The 19,018-nt window shown below is 36.2% G+C and overlaps 1 protein-coding gene across 16 annotated transcripts in view; it reads left to right on the forward strand.

Annotated features, from left to right (window-relative positions):
• Window positions 1-19,018, forward strand: part of Dlg2 (discs large MAGUK scaffold protein 2) — a 1,953,494-nt gene that overhangs the window by 1,051,587 nt on the left and 882,889 nt on the right. Inside the window, exon 1 of one of the 16 annotated variants that reach the window (XM_031387365.1) lies at window positions 13,340-13,998. The exons of the other annotated variants lie outside the window; for them this stretch is intronic. Coding sequence (XP_031243225.1) covers window positions 13,921-13,998 — 78 coding nt within the window. The 5' untranslated portion in view covers window positions 13,340-13,920. Of the gene's footprint in view, window positions 1-13,339; window positions 13,999-19,018 lie in introns of those variants that run through there. 16 annotated transcript variants of the gene reach the window in all.

Genomic DNA, 19,018 nt, shown 5'->3' on the forward strand with positions numbered 1-19,018 from the left:
AGGCAAATGCCAAGAATAGTTGTGCTACATCATAGGGTATTGTATGTTTATCTTCTAAGGAAGCAACAAACTATTCTAAAGTGCTTGCACTGCTGTATGTTGCCAAAACCTCCGTTCCTACATTCTGTATCTACAGCTTCTTTCTCTCACTGGTCAGAAAGGTCCCTAAGTACAGTTGACTATAAAACCATACTATTTTCTATCAGTAGGCATCCATTTCCTCCATGACAGTGTGCCAATTGTATAATTTTTCTCATCTCCTGCCTTTGTGACTTACCATGGCTCCTGGAGTTGAAGCTGCACATTAATGAAGTATGTATTTAAGTGGTATTCCTATGGGGCTTTGTTTGTGGGTCACTGGATAGAGGCTCTTTAACTTGGTTCCCCTGAATCCTATTTTCTGAAGGGTAACCTTAGGTAGATCTTCCTCTGTATGACTCTGTTAATAGCAGAATCTTTTTTGGATTCTTTCCAACTTCTGAAAGAAATGAATTTTACAGACTTTACCAGACCAAAGAAAATGACTAGGAAAAAAAAAGCATAGAGAATGGCAGTCGCTTTCCAATCCAGGAATAGCTAGCAAGTTTACAAGTGCTGTGTACCTACTGCACAGGAAAATAACTTGATAGCATCTTCTCATTCTGGGGGAGAGCCAGAATCCTAAATCAGGATCTGTCTTGCATTCTGTCTGGGTCACTGTTCATCAATGGCTTGCAGTAAATTAAATTTTGAGACTACTGTGTAGAATGCTGTCAAAATTTGGTAATTCTAAAAATCATTTAAATATTGAATAAGGTAAGCATTAATCATTTGACATTAAAATTTGTGTTAATTTTAATAAACACTTTGACCATGTGATACTTAGTACTCAAAGTACAAGGCTCCAAAATTTATATGTATATGAACTCCAATGGATATTTTGAGTACTAAATGTCTTTAAATATATCAATCCCATAATATGCTTTTCATTTTATAGACCTCTACATTCCCTTCCCGGTTTGAATAATGTGAATTCCCTCATTGCCAGTACAGTTGCATAGGCTTCTACCTTTCTTATCTTGTAACAGTGCTCCCCTTAAATTCATGATCTAATACTCAGGAAACTATAATTAACTACATAACTATAAGCATCAAGCAGTACGGACTTCATCTTTGACCTGCATCTCTATTTCAGCGAGTGAAGAAAATATTAAATTCAATTTATATGCCAATATCTTCTATAAGATTCTAGACATATATATCTACCTGGTGACATAAAGTCTCTAAGTAGATGCTTAAAAGATATCTGTAAGACACTGTGCCTGGAAATTAACTTCTTTTTTTTCTAAAAAATCCTAGTGTATCATCTGTTATCTCTGCAGCCAATGGTGAGATTAACCTTTGTGCTTCTCAGGCTAAACAGTTTGGGATCATCTGTGCTGTGTCTCTTCCCACAACACTCAGCACAGAGGCACATCTGGTGCATCCATTTTTAAAATATAGACAGAACCTAACCACTGATTTTAAACTTTGGTATATATAAGTTTTGTTCAAGTTGCTGTTCCATTTAAACTTATGAAAGTAATAGTTGTTAAATGTTTTGCTCTGAGCCTTAACCACCTACAGTCATAATTTTCAAAGTAGCACCAAATGAAACCTCGGAAACCACCAGCTGTACATCATTAGTTCTCTGAAATTACTTCCCATCCCATTCGTAACAGAAGACAATGAGATTTTGCTTCTAATAGATTTGAATTGAAATTATTTTATTTTTAAATACTTTCACTATTTCTCTGAGAATTTTATAACTTACATTTTGATGATATTAATTTTCATCCCCCATAGCCCCAGGGATCCACACCCCTCATCTGTACCATCTATACCCAACTACCTTTGTGTCCTCATTCACTTTCTTTTAAAACTCACTGAGTGCATTTAATGTTATCTTGAGTATGTGGTTATTCCCCACAGCATATTATACCTACCAGATGGCATACTCTCAATAATAACTGATTCTCCATTTCCCAATAGCCATCAGTTACAAATAGCTCCTCAGCTAGAGGTTGGTCATCATGCTGGGTGTTCCTCAGGCTTGAACTTTGACAGCCTTTTGTATGCTCTCACAACCATTATGAGTTTATATGTTCAATCATCCTATTATACCTGGAAAACACTAATTCATTATAATCGTCCATGTCTCTAACTCTTACAGTCTTTCTGCCCTCTCTTCTGCAATGAGCCCAAAGCCTTGGGAGAAAGGGAAATGATTTAGAGGTCCCATTTAAGGTTGAGTACTCTGCCATCACAGATTCGCTGTACCTTGGCTCACTGTACTAATTGCCATCTTTTGCAACAAGTTTCTCTTATGAGATCTGAGATATGCACTAATCTAGGGGTACAATGGAAGTCACTAAGAATCAGTTCATTGCTATGCTCCTCTAGCAGAGTAATAGTAGTAGCATATCTTCCCAGAGGGACTACAGCTTCTCCAGCCGTAGGTTGTTGGTCTCAGTGCCTGTGACTGGTAGAACTTCCATCTTGTACAGAAAGAAAGCTTTAAATCAATTCACAATGTGTTTGGTTACTCCTATGACATTGATGACACTATTGACCTTGTCAAGCAGGTCATTCTTGTAGCTGGTAGTGTTCACAGCTGGATAATATTCATTATTTGCATTAATGAATTAAAAAGTTAGCCACATATAATACCTTTTTGGCTTTCATTGTTTTCTTTTTGTCTTTAGCATATAGCATGCCTTCCTAAAATGTGAATAACTGGTAACCATGAAACTTCAGCCTTTTTGAAGAGGAGCATTTATATATATAATATATTTCTCCAAATATATATATATATATATATATATATATATATATATATCATATGCACATATAATATATATATTTCTCCAAAAAACAACATCCACATTTCAAAAAGTAAAGAAAAACATACTACAAATATATAGTTAAAAATTAACACAAGAAATTTAAAAGTCTTATTTTAGAAACTATTGCTTATGAAGAATAGTCAACAGATACAATAAAGAAAAGAATCAACTCTTTAAATTTCATTAATGAAAGTCATAAAATATGCAAAATAACATAAAAATGATTGATCACATACACACATACACACACACACACACACACACACTACAATGAAAAGGGAAGATTCTATTTATGAGTTCCTTTTTTACTTACAAGTTTCTCTAAGTCCCTTGAGTTCAACTCTCCCCCTGATTTTCAATCTAAGAATCACCTATGAGATTTTATACATTAGTTATCCATTACTTCACTAGTAAACTAAATAATTCTCATTAGGGAACTTGCCATCTACCACACACTGTATTAACAATGAAGAATGCAATGATGCAAGGACAGGCATGATCAATCCATGACTGGAATGCTCCACAAGAAAACTACATACACTAAAAGATTATTTTAAATACAGTAAACATGAAAAAGAATGCTCTTGGCTGAGTGAGTCAGCAATCTGCAGCTCATCAAGATCAAGACAGCATTTCCTTTTCTACTGATTGCCCTTATTTCTATTGCTCTCCTTCTAAAAAGGCACCCATCCTCTCTGACTTATCATCTCCCTTACCTCTAACTCTGCCATGTTCCTCAAAATTAAACTTACTAACATTGGCTAATTACAGTATGGGTGTAGAGCCTCTCTGCTTAATTTTCTTCTAGTGCTCAAAAAATGTCTCATTTTCCAATCTTTTTCCTTTTCCTCATAACTTGGGTAAGCTGCTTTATTTCTGTAGCATTTAGTTTCCTCCATCTGCAGAAGTAAGTTATTATCAGACTCAGAAGCTCCTTATAAGGATCAAATGTGATGAGAGTAATTCCTAACCTGTGATATACTTCTGATAATATAAGGCTATTTCTCATAAGTCAGCAAAATGCAGAGGTACTTACACTTCCCTGTTGGTAGCTACACTTTCAATAGTTGGGTTATGGAGCCCCCGAGATGCCCATCAATATAAGAAAGGTAAACAAAATGTGGTACATATACACAATGCAATTTTATCAAGTTGTAAAGAAAAGTGAAATCATGACTTTTGAAGGAGAACGGCTGGAGCAGATTATTTTGTAAAGCAAATTAAACCAGTCTCAGAAAGACAATTAAACCATTCATAATATAAATTTAAATTTTAGCCGTATTCTATTTGTGTTTGTAGGGCATGAATGAAGGAGGAAGAGTTCTAAAAGGATGGCAAGTAATGAAGAGAGTCTAATGGCATATGCAATAGCATGAATGTAGATGCATGAACTAATTAAGATGGAGTAAGGCAACCAGAAAAAGAGATGATATAAACATGAACAAAATATAATTACATACACATATATGCAACACTAAAGTGTTTTATATATATAAATGCCATGATAAAACCTAATATTTTTAATGTTGACTTTAACAATAAAAAAAATCTTGAACTCCAGTGGAAATTTAAAAAGAAATTGTAGATAAAGTTATCTATCAATTGCCTTCTCACTGGACTTTTAGTTTGTTTTGCTTATTTGTATTATTAATAACTTTATACTATTTGCTTGTTTATCTTGATAGTACCAAGTTACTTATTAAAATTATTCATTTAAATACAAGCATTAACCAGATTCAGGATGACTACTGTTATGTGTTTTCAGTACATTTGTGGTTCCTAGATTTTGCCCATGGCCTTGAGATTGTGTATATGTATGCAAAATGAAAGTAGAAAATGTTTAATGGTACAGAAAGAGTTGGAAAGTAAAGTCAAAAGATTTTCAAGTTAGAATATAGTATATGCCTTTAAGAAAATGCCCTTATTTTTCCCAGGACAATGGCCATATGCACACACACACACACACACACACACACACACACACACACACACTATATATATATATTTATATTTAAAATATAAATAATAATGAAGCAAGTCAATAAAAAATTTAAAACTAAGTAGATGCTAACAAGGTTTTTCTTTTTTTCAAGAGGGTAAAGCTAAATAAAATCAGAGTTAAGGAAGTCCTGGACTTATCTCAAGATAATATGTTTTTAAGGAGAGATCTCCTCATTTTATGTGAAGAGATTTCCTCATCCCTGCTTCTCATCATCCTTTATAGATATGACACTATGAAGTGATTATACATTTCTTACAAACTTTGTATATTCTTAAAGCTGAAGAGGGTGTGATTAATATCCAGCATATATTTTGAGCAACACTGTCTACAGTTGACATTTGTGCTGATGATTTTAACAGCTGCTGTTTTTGTTGTATGTAGGTGGCAGAATTGAAAATTAAATGAGTTGCATGTTTTTGGTAGCAGGTCTTTTATATGTATATATATGTATATATATACATATATATATATATGAAAATGAAAGAGTTCATTTATTTTTCCATAAATAGGTTGTATTTGTTTGTTTGTTAGGGCATCTAGTTCCCATGGAAAATAAGAAATTACAATAAAAAATGAGATAATTTTAGGCCACATATCAACAAGTGCTAATATTCTTATAAACTGTACTTTTCAAAGAACTTTGAACCTGTCCAGTGACCATCTCTTATGCTATGAAGATCATTCTGAGATAAAACTATGAATGAAGGATAACAATGAATGCTATGTTTGTGTCTGTAGAGTGCCTTATTTTCATCTTTCAAGACTTTCATCTAATTAAAATGTTACATTCATTCATTTATTTATCCATTCATGAAGTTACTATTCTATTATTCAAAAACTATATGTTGAGCTCCTAATATACACAAAGAAATGTGTAAACTGCTGAAGATATAAAAACAAATAGTATGTGGTATCAGCAGCACACAGCTATGTTTAAGTGATTAATTATTTTATAATGGTGACTTTGGATGTCCTACAGTCTACAGTATGGAATACCTCACATTAAATAAATTTTATAGTATTGTTCCCATGCATGCTTATTAAACATTAAAGCTTTTTTTGTAGGTTCAGCTCATAATGGTTTTGGAGCTGTGTTAGATTCAAGCTATTGTGATTTATTTGTGTTTATAGTTAGTAAGTGTTATAACTGTGAGCTCTTAAGTGTGATATTGCTGGAGTACCTGGGGCCAATAAAGGCCACTTGGATAAGAATGAGGGCTTCTGATGCCCTTCCAAGATCAGATGCCTGATGTTAGTTTCACTAAAAGACTAACATAAGGAACATTAAACATAACTTTAGAAAACACAAAAGATTCTCTTTAGTGAAAGTTATTCTAAAAAGCTTCCTTTACCAGCCTCAGAATATACCAAGAAAGTCAAGCTTCAATTACGTTTAAAGGGAAATGAAAAGAAGAAAAAAATAAAAACACTTCATTTGTGTGGAGAATGGCTGCCAGATTAAAAGTTAATAAGAAACTATGTGTGGACTAGTGAAATCTCAGAGTAACTGCCAGATATGTGTACAATTCTCCCAATGAAACAACTATACAACTTTATGCCTTTGGGAAACTCTAAGAAGAACCAGCCTAAAGTAGAGCTCAGAATGAGAGTATGCAGGCATCCAGAAATGTCATAAAAGGGTGGGAAAGACAGAAACAGACCCTTAAAACAAAGTGGAAGCAAAGGAACAACAAAGCATGTTTTAAATGAATATCTCAACGGAGGGCAGAATAAAAGTATATAATACAAAACCAGGTAAGTTTAAAAGAGAAGTAGAGTATCTAAAATAAATACATATATTAATCCATTAATAATAATCACAATTATTAGGCTTTGTGGTATATCCCTATAATTCCAGTGCTCAGAAAATAGAAATAGGAGATTTATGAATTAATGGCCAACAAGTTCAAAGCTATCCTGGCTACACAGTATAACCAGCTAACATCAACTTAAACAAAAACTCAGCAACAAAAGTCAACCCCAAAATCTCATTTTAAAAAATGTCAAATACAGGTGATTAATGCAAGGTAAAAAGCAAAGTATAAAATAGAACCTACATTTTGACATCATGTGCAACCCAAGGAGTAATACAGGATATGATCTAGGAGAAAAATGGGAGTAAAATTATATAGAATGAAAATATAAATTTTAGATAAAGTGAGTTAAAAGTGTGAGAGAGAAGATGTTTAGAAAGAGCAACAACTGAGACATTTTAAAAATTAATCAGGTACTGGGTGAATGGCTTAAGGTGGATTTAACACTTGCTATGCAAGCATGAAGATGAATTATGATCCTAGTTCCCACATAAATGCAAGTAACTAGCTCTCAAGACTAGCCAAACTGGCTAGCTCCAGTTCAAGTGAGACACCCTGTCTCAATATATGAGATAAAAAATGATTAAGAAGGATATCCATTGAGAAACACTGACCTCCATTTACTTACGCACCTGCACCTGCTTAGTCCACCCACACACATGAGAATGTACATACATGCATGCTCACCACACATATAGCTCTACAAAAAAATCAGATTAAAGAATAACTATTACTTCAAAGAAGAGTTTTCTGAAAGAAGAGAGATATGTTACATAAATGAGAAGATATTTCTTACAATATAGTAATTAGATTGAGAGCTTTCCATCATAAAAATTAATATCATAAGACCTGTGGCATAACATATTCAGAATGCTAAGAAAAGTTGATGATAATTTTGAAAATCACAACGTATACAATTATTTAAGTATAAGTGGATATAGATAAATTTTAGGAAAATATTTTAAAATCTGAGTATGTTTAACTATCACAGAAATTTATTGCTGAAAGGCTATTAAAATTTGTACATGTATAGGAAAAGATTTAGTCGAGATAGCAGGATAGAAATGGTAGCATTTAGGGAACATCAATAGCTTATAAGAGTGATGGTGAGAAGTCTGATAGTAAAATTTTCCTGCAGGAGACACTGAGAATATAAAGGACTGATTTGATAGTGGATGGAGCTAAGAGTCAAGATGGAGCAAACTCTCTTACAACAATAATACAGAAGGTTGGGTTGCTACAGAAGTCATCAGTTGTACATTGTATGTACTAAAGCGCTCAACATGTGCTACTATCTACTATTAAGTATAGGTGATATGATTTGGGGATAAACAAAAATAGAATAATAGAAAAGGGCCCAGAACCTAATTATGTAAGCACATATGATCTAGACATATGGCTTTGGGCTGGAACATGGTAGTGGGGACAAGAAACAACGTTTTTAAGTACCAAATAAATAAATAAATCTGTCTCTGCATATGGAGAAAACTAGATTCTTCTCTTTGCTAAATTGAAAAAAGTGAACATACTTTCTAAAAGCACAAGTTTAAATTATTTAGAAAAAATAAAAAATAATTTATTTTCAAATTTGGAAGAGAAAATAACATTTTTAAAATACAAAAAAAAGTACAAACACAAATGGGTTTCTGTTCATTTAAATATGTATGAAGGCTCTGAATGATAAAACATGAAGTAAATTAGAGGTGAGTTAGAGGATGAGAGGAAATATATTTAAAGGCTGATATACACAGAGGACTAATGCCCAGAATACTAAATACTTCCATAGACCAGTAAGAATGTAGTTCTATTTTAAAGAGCAAAGACTGTGAGCAGAAGGAAGTTCAAAAAGCCAATAAATATGTAAAGGTTCCAAGTCTCACCAGTAAGTACAAACTATCAAGGTCTAACCACTGTAGCTCAGTGGTTGATCCTTTAGCAAGAATGTATGTGGCACTCGGTTGACTCTCCCACTACACACCCACATAAACAGCACATACCATCAAGGTTACACATAGACAACATGATACGGATCGTGCCTGGTTAGACTGTCCTCTAGAATATGTGACTCATAAAATAACAATAAAAATAAGCGATCACTTGTTAGTGAGCCAGAAGAAAGGTTGGCATAGCTTGTAATCTCTAGCTATATTTGAAGTATCTAGAAAAATCCTATGCTTTTGTTGATCTTTTGATGTCTAGCAATGTTGATGGAGAATTGGTTTTAGATGAAGTAGAGTGCAGTTGGGTGAGGAGACTGATACACTTTTGAGAACAATATTTCTATAAAATATTTTGAAAAATTATGGAAACTATGAAAATGTTTTAAGTCTAAACTATATATATTAGAAATATGTATTAGTATGCCATTATCAAATATTTAAAAGAAAAATGCATGAGAGAATAAAATACTATAGAAATAGTCTGATGATTTTGAGAGCAGAAAAGTAAATTTTAGCCCTCTAATAAATAGTCAAGGAAATTATCTGCAATAATTCAAAAGTTTTACTTTTTATACTTCTCAATAACTGATTGTGTCTTTGGTACAGAAATGGTCTGTGGCTGGATCATTTGGTTCACATTGACATTAGAATACATGTGTGTTCATATTGACCATAGGACTAAAGAAGTTTCAAATATTATTTTTTACTTTTCAAAATTTACATCAGTATTAAAATATTACTGTATTTTTATTTCTTTTTTTAACTCTATTTATTATAGAAACCAAAACCCACCTATTTCTCACGAAGTCTTCAAGTCATGCATGCATATCTACATAACTTAATTCTACATCAAAATCTACTTCTTCATATGTCGATGTCCCTAATTACACAAAGCTTCATGAGAGGAGCAATTGCATTTTATTCATTTAACAGTCCCTTGCATTTGGCATGTAGTATGTACTCAATACAAATTGATGGCATTGAATCATAAGTGACAATGTACATTGATTGCCATAGCAATCAATTATTTATCTCATAAAAAAGAATATGGAGGTCAATATATGGTTGTCTGTGCATGGGAAACTTACACTGAGATCTTGACATTTATGTTGAAGGCAAATATGTTCATCATCTTTTACTTCCAAATTATGTCAGGTATACTTTATAACTGCTGTTTAGTAATTGGCTAAAGTCACATGCTAGTCATAAGCTACCATAAATTTTTAATGAAATGTACATAAAACAGGAAAATATGAATAGGATAAAATGCATTTTTTTTTTTTTTTTTTTGGTTTTTCAAGACAGGGTTTCTCTGAGTAACCCTGGCTGTCCTGGAACTCACTCTATAGACCAGGCTGGCCTCGAACTCAGAAATCTGCCTGCCTCTGCCTCCCAAGTGCTGGGATTAAAGGCATGCGCCACCACCACCCGGCTGATAAAATGCACCTTAATGTGCATTTTCTTAGATTTAACAGTGAACCTAGATAGATATTAATTTCTAAGGATTAGTTTCTTACTCTGCTCCTAAAGTAACTGTTTAATGTCTAGGTAACATTTTTTAAAATGTAACTAATATGCCAGACAGAAAACTCTAGCGGAGCAATACCTAATGGCTTGACTTAAGCATTTCATTGACCTTGGATGTTCAGAGGAATCACACAGGTGTGTGGGTGTGTACATGTATTGTGGTGTGAACCCAAAGCTGCTTAAAAGAATTTTAATGTTGCATCTCAAACTCAACTAGGTTTCTGTTATTTGTAGGTATTAAGGATGAAATTTTGAAGGAAAGGGTCTATCCAGATTGTGATTATATTTGCAGATGGAAAGTGTCTGAATGAACGATCTGTCTTCCTAGACAACAGTGCTACAACTTCTTTATCTCAAACAAAAGAGTAATGCCTGGAGACAATTAAGATGAACTGTAGACCACGGCCTTCCTGTTTGTATGAGATGCATTTGCCCTTGGAGGGCCCAGGAAAGATGGATATATGAATGTGGCAGTAAATGTATTCAATTGACATTATACTCATGTTGAAACTGAAGGCTTACAATATCCTACTGACTCTTCCAGTCCTTCCTAGTTACTAATTTTTTCCTAGTTTGCCATAGACACATGTGACAAATTTTTGTTGTCTTCATTTTGATCAGTATTTGTATAATAATACAAGCATGCACCCTGACAGCTACTGCCTTACTCTACATTTGCATTTTTTTATCTCCAACTGTCAATTTAGTGAACACTAATTATGGTTAGTTTTTCAGCTGAATTTTTGTTGATAGCATTTATTTATTTATTTATTTATTTATTTATTTATTTATTTAGAAGAATTCCATGCTGGCTCCAATCAAATGTGTGGAGAAAATTATCAGAGGCAAAATGAGTAAAATAAATAAAAGCAAAATAAGTAAATAAAGTGGCCAAATACTAAAGGTCTTGTCTGTTCTTCTTTCCATGATTTAAAAAAAAAATTAAATTTATAGAAAAAAAATGCAAACATGATTGTAAAATCTGTTAGTCCCCTAAGAATAAATGAGCATCCTTTGTTTGGCTTTATGGCATCTGTCAATGCTTGAAATTTAGTAGCTCTTCTAGCTCTCCATTACTTGATTCCATGTTAAATTATTACAGAAGAAATTTTTTATTTTTATTTTTTTGGGGTTTTTTGAGACAGGGTTTCTCTGTGTAGCCTTGGCTGTCCTGGAATTCACTCTGTAGACCAGGTTGGCCTCGAACTCAAACTCAGAAATCCGCCTGCCTCTGCCTCCAAAGGGCTGGGACTAAAGGCGTGCGCCACCACCACTAGGCTAGAAATTTTTTACTTATTAATTTCAGGTGGATATTCTCCTTCTGGCCTTTAATATCCTGTGCTTTATTCTCTTACTAACTATTACTTTAACTACCACATGGCTTGGACAAACTTGTATGCAGAAATCATGAATTCCTTTTGCATCACAAAAGCTGGATAAGCTTTGGTCCTGTGGAGAAGCCCTTTGAAACCTAAGCAGGCACCATCATGCATTTATTTCTTGATGATCTGCAGTGTTTCTTCTCCAAGGAGAACAGGGTATAGTGTGGAGAACATTACATGGGGTTGCCTAAGAGAGTCCAAAGGAAATAAAAGAAAAAAAAATAGTGTTTGTAACAAGAGAGAGCATAGAGCAAAAGAAATAGCTATTGGCAAAACCAAACCCTGGGTGGCAGCTAGGCATGCCAAAGAAAGCTGAAGGAGCTAGGCTACCCTGTAGGGCCCATAGTTGGCTTTTTTTAACACTGAATCATTTCACCACAGCAATAGAAAGTCCCATTAAACTCTCATAACAAAGACCCACAATTAGACACATAGCACAGAACATAGCCCTAAAAACCATCTACCCAGTTCTTTTAATGTATGTATTAGGCAGATAGGATCCAGAGAGAACAAGGGTTAGAAACAAAATCAAAGGCCAGAAACTGGATCATGCACTTATTTCTTCAATAACTATACTGAGAATATTGTAGGCACAACTGTCCCCTGGGGGGTTGCTATTGACAATTCATACTGGCTTGTTCCACCTCCAGTTGCCTCCAAGGTATCCAACACTTAACAATTACACTTTTCAGTTGACAGCAGCTTGAACCCTTTTGATGGACAGTGCTCAGCCACCTCACACAGACCTACTGCTGACAGTGGCTGTCTTGGGGTTTTACTGCTATGAACAGATACCATGACCAAGGCAACTCTTACAAGGACAACATTTAATTGGGGCTGGTTTATGGGTTCAGAGGTTTAGTCCATTATCATCAAAGCAGGAACATGGCAACATCCAAGCAGGCATGACACAGGAGGAGCTGAGAGTTCCACATCTTCATTTGAAGTCTGCTATCAGAATACTGGCTTCCAGGCAGCTAGGACGCGGGTCTTATACCCCACACCCACAGTGATATACCTACTTCAACAGGGCCACACCTACTCCAACAAGGCCACACCTCCAAATAGTGCCACTCCCTGGGCCAAGCATATACAAGCCATCACAGTGGCTTTGTTGAGAAAAGGGAATTCTCTTTTGGGAGTCTGCAGTCGTGCTGACCACCTTTGACTCGTATGTGTTCATAGTGCCCTTCTGCCAGGTCAGCTTGGAAGGACTTGCTAGATAGAAAGGCATTTATGTGCCTGTGTGTCATCCTTTACTACAGCTGGCAAAGGGCTTAAGCATTATCTTTCACTGGAGGAAACATTTGTCTCTTAATATTGACTTTACCCTAAAAGTGCCTGGCATGAGAGTTTAAACTCTAATAAGATCACTGAAGTTAGAAACCCCTTCTGCTAGAATCTAGTAAGAAATTTCTTCAAGGAAATATGGTTGAAGAGGTGTCCTTAACCTACCTTTCACCAGGTGGTATCACAATGGCAAATGCCCCTTTAAAAGAGAATGTTACTGCAAGAAACAGCTGGGGCTAGTTTCAAGGTAGCTTTAAATTACTTTCTATACTCTAGTTCTTAGACTGAAGACATGTAAAACCAAAAACTTGGAAACTAAAGACCTTCACTGAGGCATTTGACGTGACATTTCATCTGCTTAACTGTGTCTTTTGTCCGGGTTCAATCTCGGAAGAAGTAAACTCCTTCTATTGCAAGCTGTGGACAGAGATGTAACTTTCCTTGGACCAAGTGTGTTGAAAATGGGGAAGAAAATGTGGCTTTTTTCCCCAGCCATCTCGGTAGTCATCTTGGACGACCTGGTAGGGATTTGGGCTCCAGGGACACCTGTTTGTTCCTCCATGGCCAGAGCCATGGTGTTCTGTTTTCCATAGTGCCCAGCTCTCTTGCTTTGTCTGTTACACCCGTGAGACTGTGTGTGAATGTCTCTACATAGCCACTGCCGCCAGCGCATAACTGTCAAGAGAGAAGGAAGCCAAATGGCCAAGCGAGGCGTGCAATTGGAGTGAGAGCCAGAGGTGTACTGCCTCTGTGGAGTCAACTGCGGCTTCTCTTCCTTTTCACACACATGGAGTTTGGAGCTGAAGAACCGCAGCCCGACACTTAGCCAACTGGATGTGTGTGAGCCGGTTCTGAAGGTTGCACCGCCTTTCCCGAACCTCCTGCTGGCAGGATGTAAATATACCTGCAGACCGGCCAAACAGGACTGCCTTTCCCCCCAACCCCTCCCTCCTCCCATCCTCTCCCCGGCTAACCAGCATGAGAGGATCGGAGAAAGCAACAGCCCGCAAGTGACAGCTCCAGCCGGCATCCGCTCCGCTCAGCCTCCGTGGGAAGTTGATTGTGCAGAGGCTTTCATTGTGAACCTCCGCTGGCATCGCTATGTTTGCCTCGATCTGGTATGCCAAGAAGCTGGGTCGCAGGTTCGTGCACAATGCCAGAAAGGCGAAATCAGAGAAGGTATGGAATGAGTGGGGAGGAAGATCGCTTTATGGCTGTGCCAAGTGCCTGTTCTGGGCTCTTGGTCTGAATACAGACGCAGCCTTTATTCGCTGGTTTTAAGAACCTGCCTCTCAGTGGAAATGTGGTCCATGCCACTTAGAAAGGGGCAACTCTTAGAGGCTAGTTCTGGAGGGAGGGAAGCATTCGGGTGGATGGGGATCTTTGGCTATTGGAGCTGTTGGCTGATATCAGCGGTTGATAGAGAGGGTCTCCACAGAGACAAGTATTCCCTGGCATTGCATCGGATGGAAGCAGGGGAGCAGCTGCAGTCTGTGCTTACTGGGGGAGCTCACTAGTAAACTTGTTGCTGTACTGCGTTATTTTTATTACTGTGATCCTTGGGTCTATGGGAGCATTATAAATACCTGTGTCTTTCTGTAGCACACGTGTCTGCATCCTCAGAGACTTATGGTGACACTCACCACACCTCACAGGACTGCTTGATGCTGTTTCCACTGAACAACAAAATCTTCATTACAAAAGTGTTTATAATGAGCACGAATCCTATATTCAATGGGCTACTGCTCTCCGATTAGAGAATGGCTTTTTGTCCCTTGTATTCTGTACGATGAGTTTCCAGAAAATTTCTGTACAGATTGACCTCCTTAGTTTTGTTTCTTTAAGAAATTAAAATAGCCTGTAAGCCCCAAGGTACATTAGAAACTTGAACATAATAAAAAATATTAGTTTAAATCTTTGATTTTTTTCAATGTTTTTTGAGGCACTGGCCAAAACCTGTCATATTTTGAAAATCGAGAAAGCAGAAAGGATTTGGTAAATTCTGGGGAAACTTCCTTCAACCGTAACAGAATCTTGTTGAAACCCACATAGTCTATATTTCTCTGAGGATGTTATTTTTAGCTCAGGTCCTTTCTACCCTTTCTACCTTTCACACATTCCTGAGGCTGACCCAGGATAGCTCTCAGGGTCTATGGTACTATGCTTCCTCCCAACTACAAGGATGCCATTGCTAGGGCGTTTGGTCTGTTCTGTCAGAGTAGGAGTGTTGATATAATACAAGAACCTCGTGATAAACCAAGGTAGAATTGCAGTGTGAAAAGAGAACATATCTTGGGTATTTTCATTTAAGGGCTTGTCCCTGAAAGTGGATTCAAACACTGTCCCATGATAGCCTGTTTGTTCTTCATTGACCCTTTTGATGAAGGAGTAGGTGAGAAGGTTTAGGGTAACATAGGTCCCTTCTGCATTTTATATGTCAGAAACTGCAAACTTACCATGTTCCAGTATGTTGATTTTGGAGCTTTGTTTACTTGCTTCAAGTTATTTTTAAGGAAAGATACTTTCAGGCAGTAAAAGACCTTCTTAGGTTTCTATTAGAGCACTTTTTTTTGTTAGAAAAAAAGGGGGTGTTTCTTTCCATAAAAATTATAGGCTATATGGATGACAGGACTCTGAAAGGCACTGGGGACAATGCCTTCTAGCAAGTTAGTATGCAAAAAAAAAAAAAAAGTTGAATCTTCCAGTGCTATTTAATTCAGATTCAGATCTGAGTATGGCAGCTGTGTGTGAAGGACTTGAAAGGCTGTTAATCTAACAAAGTGACTTGGGCTCAGTCTCAGCGTGTTCAGTGTGTGCAGGAAGTAGCTCCAGGACTCAGGATGTCCTCTTCACTTCCAGGCTTGGTAGTGCCTAGAACAGGCAAGAAGAACTCCAAAGTGAGCCAAGAGGGTCTAAATTCCTTGTCTTACTCAGTCAGAGTGTAAGATGCATTCACCTCTGGAACTCAGCATCAACTAAACTCTGTTAGGCTGTCAGAGTGATAAGGAGCAAAATGAAAGAAAACAGATTCAGATTCGTTCTAATACTCTGAGCTCAGCAAAAAGGGCTGGGAGGAGCTAATTTTGAATGCTAGGTGCTGACATCTCTTAAAGTTTGTACTTGTAGAGTTCCTAGAATAAACCAAAAGGTAGGCTACGTGGAAAAATGAAGCCACTCAGACAATACCTTGTGAGTGGCAATGGTTTGTATGGTATAAATCAGATCAAGTTACTTATTTAAACAAATAAGTATGAATTAGTATTTTCAGCTAAAAATTCAGTAACATACTTTGAGAAGGAGGTTGATAAATAATAGCACAAACTGCAGCATTTGAGGGATAAGTCTACATTAGGGAAGTAGCCATCAATTTATTATCTTTTATAAAGATTGCCCCCCTTCCCCATCTAACAAGCCAATGTACATTCACTACAGTCTTTCCATCCTACTTTGTCATCCAGCTTTGATCTGGACAGTATTTTTCTCAAGCCTCAAATTAATTGAGAGCTAATGAGGAATGCAAATGTCTAAATGCTATCCTAAACACACAGTTTACCTTTATTTCCGTTCGTTTAGTCTAACATTTTGCCTCAATTCAATACTAGTGCAGTTCACCAGCATCATGTAATGTCTGTCATAATGATTACCATGGTAGTAATAGTATCAATAACCATTGTCTGCACATTTGCCATCATCAAACTGCTTTCTATGTAAGATTTAATTTGATCTTCATACCCTGTATGATATGCTATTTTTCTAAAATCCTTGAGAAGAGATTGGCTAGCTCAAGGTCACAGGAGTAGTAGTAAGTATCAGTGCTGAAATGTGAACCCAAGGCATCCTAAGCTCCATCTCTGTTTCTCTTGCACTGCCCACATCTCTCACCATTTTCCAGAATCTCCTAATGTGCTCTGGTCTAGATAAGATAAACATTGCTTCTCATCTTGCCCTTCTCTTTTGTATTAGAACTCCCAAAATCATGAAGTTTCCAAAAATCCAAGTTTGTGATTTTTGTAAGTCAACAATGGCCATGCTTCAGATATAAAATACCAATGTTTTAAATTACCTGTTCCATTAATGCCATTTCTCTATGTCCCCTCCAGTTGGATAAATGCAGCAAGGTATTTATAGGCCCCTATTATTCTAAAAAAAAAAATAGCTTGTAATTGTTATGTCTTAATAACCTAAATATTGATATTTGTACTCATTGATCTTTCTTATAGGCTGTAAAGATGGCTTTCATCAAAAAGACATCTTTGGCTAAATTTTAGCCAATTATAACTGTGGTTTCCTTTAAAAATGAGTCAAAGATGTTAGGTGATTCACATTGCTATGTTCTTCTGAAAATGAAAAGCAACGGGTGCTTTGTTATTCTTTCACTGAAAAGATCATTGCTCAGACTAGCAAATTCTATGAACAAAATTATCCTAAAAGTGGTAATGTGCAACTCAGATTGACTGGCCACAACATGGCATCTCCATTTAAACAATTATTCTCTCTTTTCTGAGACACTTTGTAGTTACTTGAGACGTTGGTGTTTCTCTTTTTTGCCTGCTGTTACATTTAGACTTAAATCTCTTAATGTAGACCATTTCCAGATTGCTTTACTCTAAAAGGCTAGGTGGTACATGCGAAATACAGTGAAAATGCAGTTTCAAGTCACACAAAAATGCCAAAGAGTATTGAAATACTTAAAGTTGTGAATCTTCTTTCAACTCTTTCTTTGTTTTTATTTTCATTTTTATGCTTTTTACTCCTTTGAGGGGAAACATTGAAAAGTGCCTGCATATGCATATAGGGGAGACTAGTGTCCACATCCTTCATCTAATAAAAGTAACCAGGGATAAATGGGGCAGTGTGAGATAACCAACAAGTGATGTAACTTTCCTAACATTAGGGCAATTTACCCTTGGAAACTCTCCCAAGCATTAACACTTTAGAAACTTCTTTTTCTAAATGTAACTCATTAATTCAGCATAAACTGAAGGAAAGGACAACCAAGCGATGAGCTTGTCAGCAGTGTGGCCAAAGAGAAAGAATCATGACCTTGGTGGTTCTTGCAAAATATGAAAGGAATGGGCACTTTAAAAAAGGGCACTAGCTAGTCTTGCTCTTTGGCATCCAGCCTGAAGGCAGACATATGGCTTATGTAACCTCAGTGTTCTTATCTATCAAATGGAACTTTCTTCCCCCTACCTTTTAAATATGGTGAATGTAGATGTTTTCAGAAGGAAGGGAAATCCTGTATTGTGATTGCCTAGATCTGCCATAATTTGGTCTCTTTACTATCATACCTTGTTCTCCATCCATGCTCACATAAACTGAGAATCCTAAGCTCTAAGCAAATTCTTAAATACCCTATTTCTTTTGTTAGCTTCAAAGATTTGGCTTGACCTGTTCAGCTAGCTATCTGACCATATTCCAAACCTAACATTCACTAGTTCTGCATCTTGAAGGGCCATCATTATTACTAGGAAACACTATAGCCTCAAATGCCCAGACTAGATCTCTCACCAATCCCTACAACATTGATGCTAATCATCTTTATATTACTGTAATTCTCATTAGATAACTTGAAATATAGGACTTTTCAGCTTCTGTACCAGATTTGTTTTCTTTTTTCTTTTCTTTTCTTTTCTTTTTTTTTTTTGTTTTTGATTTTTTGTTTTTTTTTGTTTTTTTTTGTTGTTGTTGTTTTGTTTTTTAGAGACAGGGTTTCTCTGTATAGCCCTGGCTGTCCTGGAACTCTGTAGACCAGGCTGGCCTCGAACTCAGAAATCTGCCTTCCTCTGCTTCCCAAGTGCTAGGATTAAAGGCCACCACTGCCTGGCTCTGTACCAGATTTGTAAAACCCGATAGAAAGCTAAACATATGACTGTTTTTCATACCTTGCTTTCTAGACTTTAAATTGTTAACTCTTGTAAGATACATCATTATTTATTACCCAGAGACAAAAGAAGAGTGAATGAATCTGTGATGTAATAGTACTTATAAGATGCATCTTCATTATAGAACTGTTAAACTGTAAAAAGGGTTTACTTTTAGAATGAATGGAGTATGGCACAGTGCTGAAGGGATGAATGCATTTTTATTTAAAGTTAATATATATAAACTGCTGAAAGGTAACACTTTCCATCCAATTACTTGCATCTCTTTGTCAATAATAATGATAGTTTGCATAGGGACTTATAATAGTTAATAC

Source organism: Mastomys coucha, unplaced genomic scaffold, assembly GCF_008632895.1.
Source record: "Mastomys coucha isolate ucsf_1 unplaced genomic scaffold, UCSF_Mcou_1 pScaffold21, whole genome shotgun sequence".
In the NCBI taxonomy this organism is placed as follows: Eukaryota; Metazoa; Chordata; class Mammalia; order Rodentia; family Muridae; genus Mastomys; species Mastomys coucha.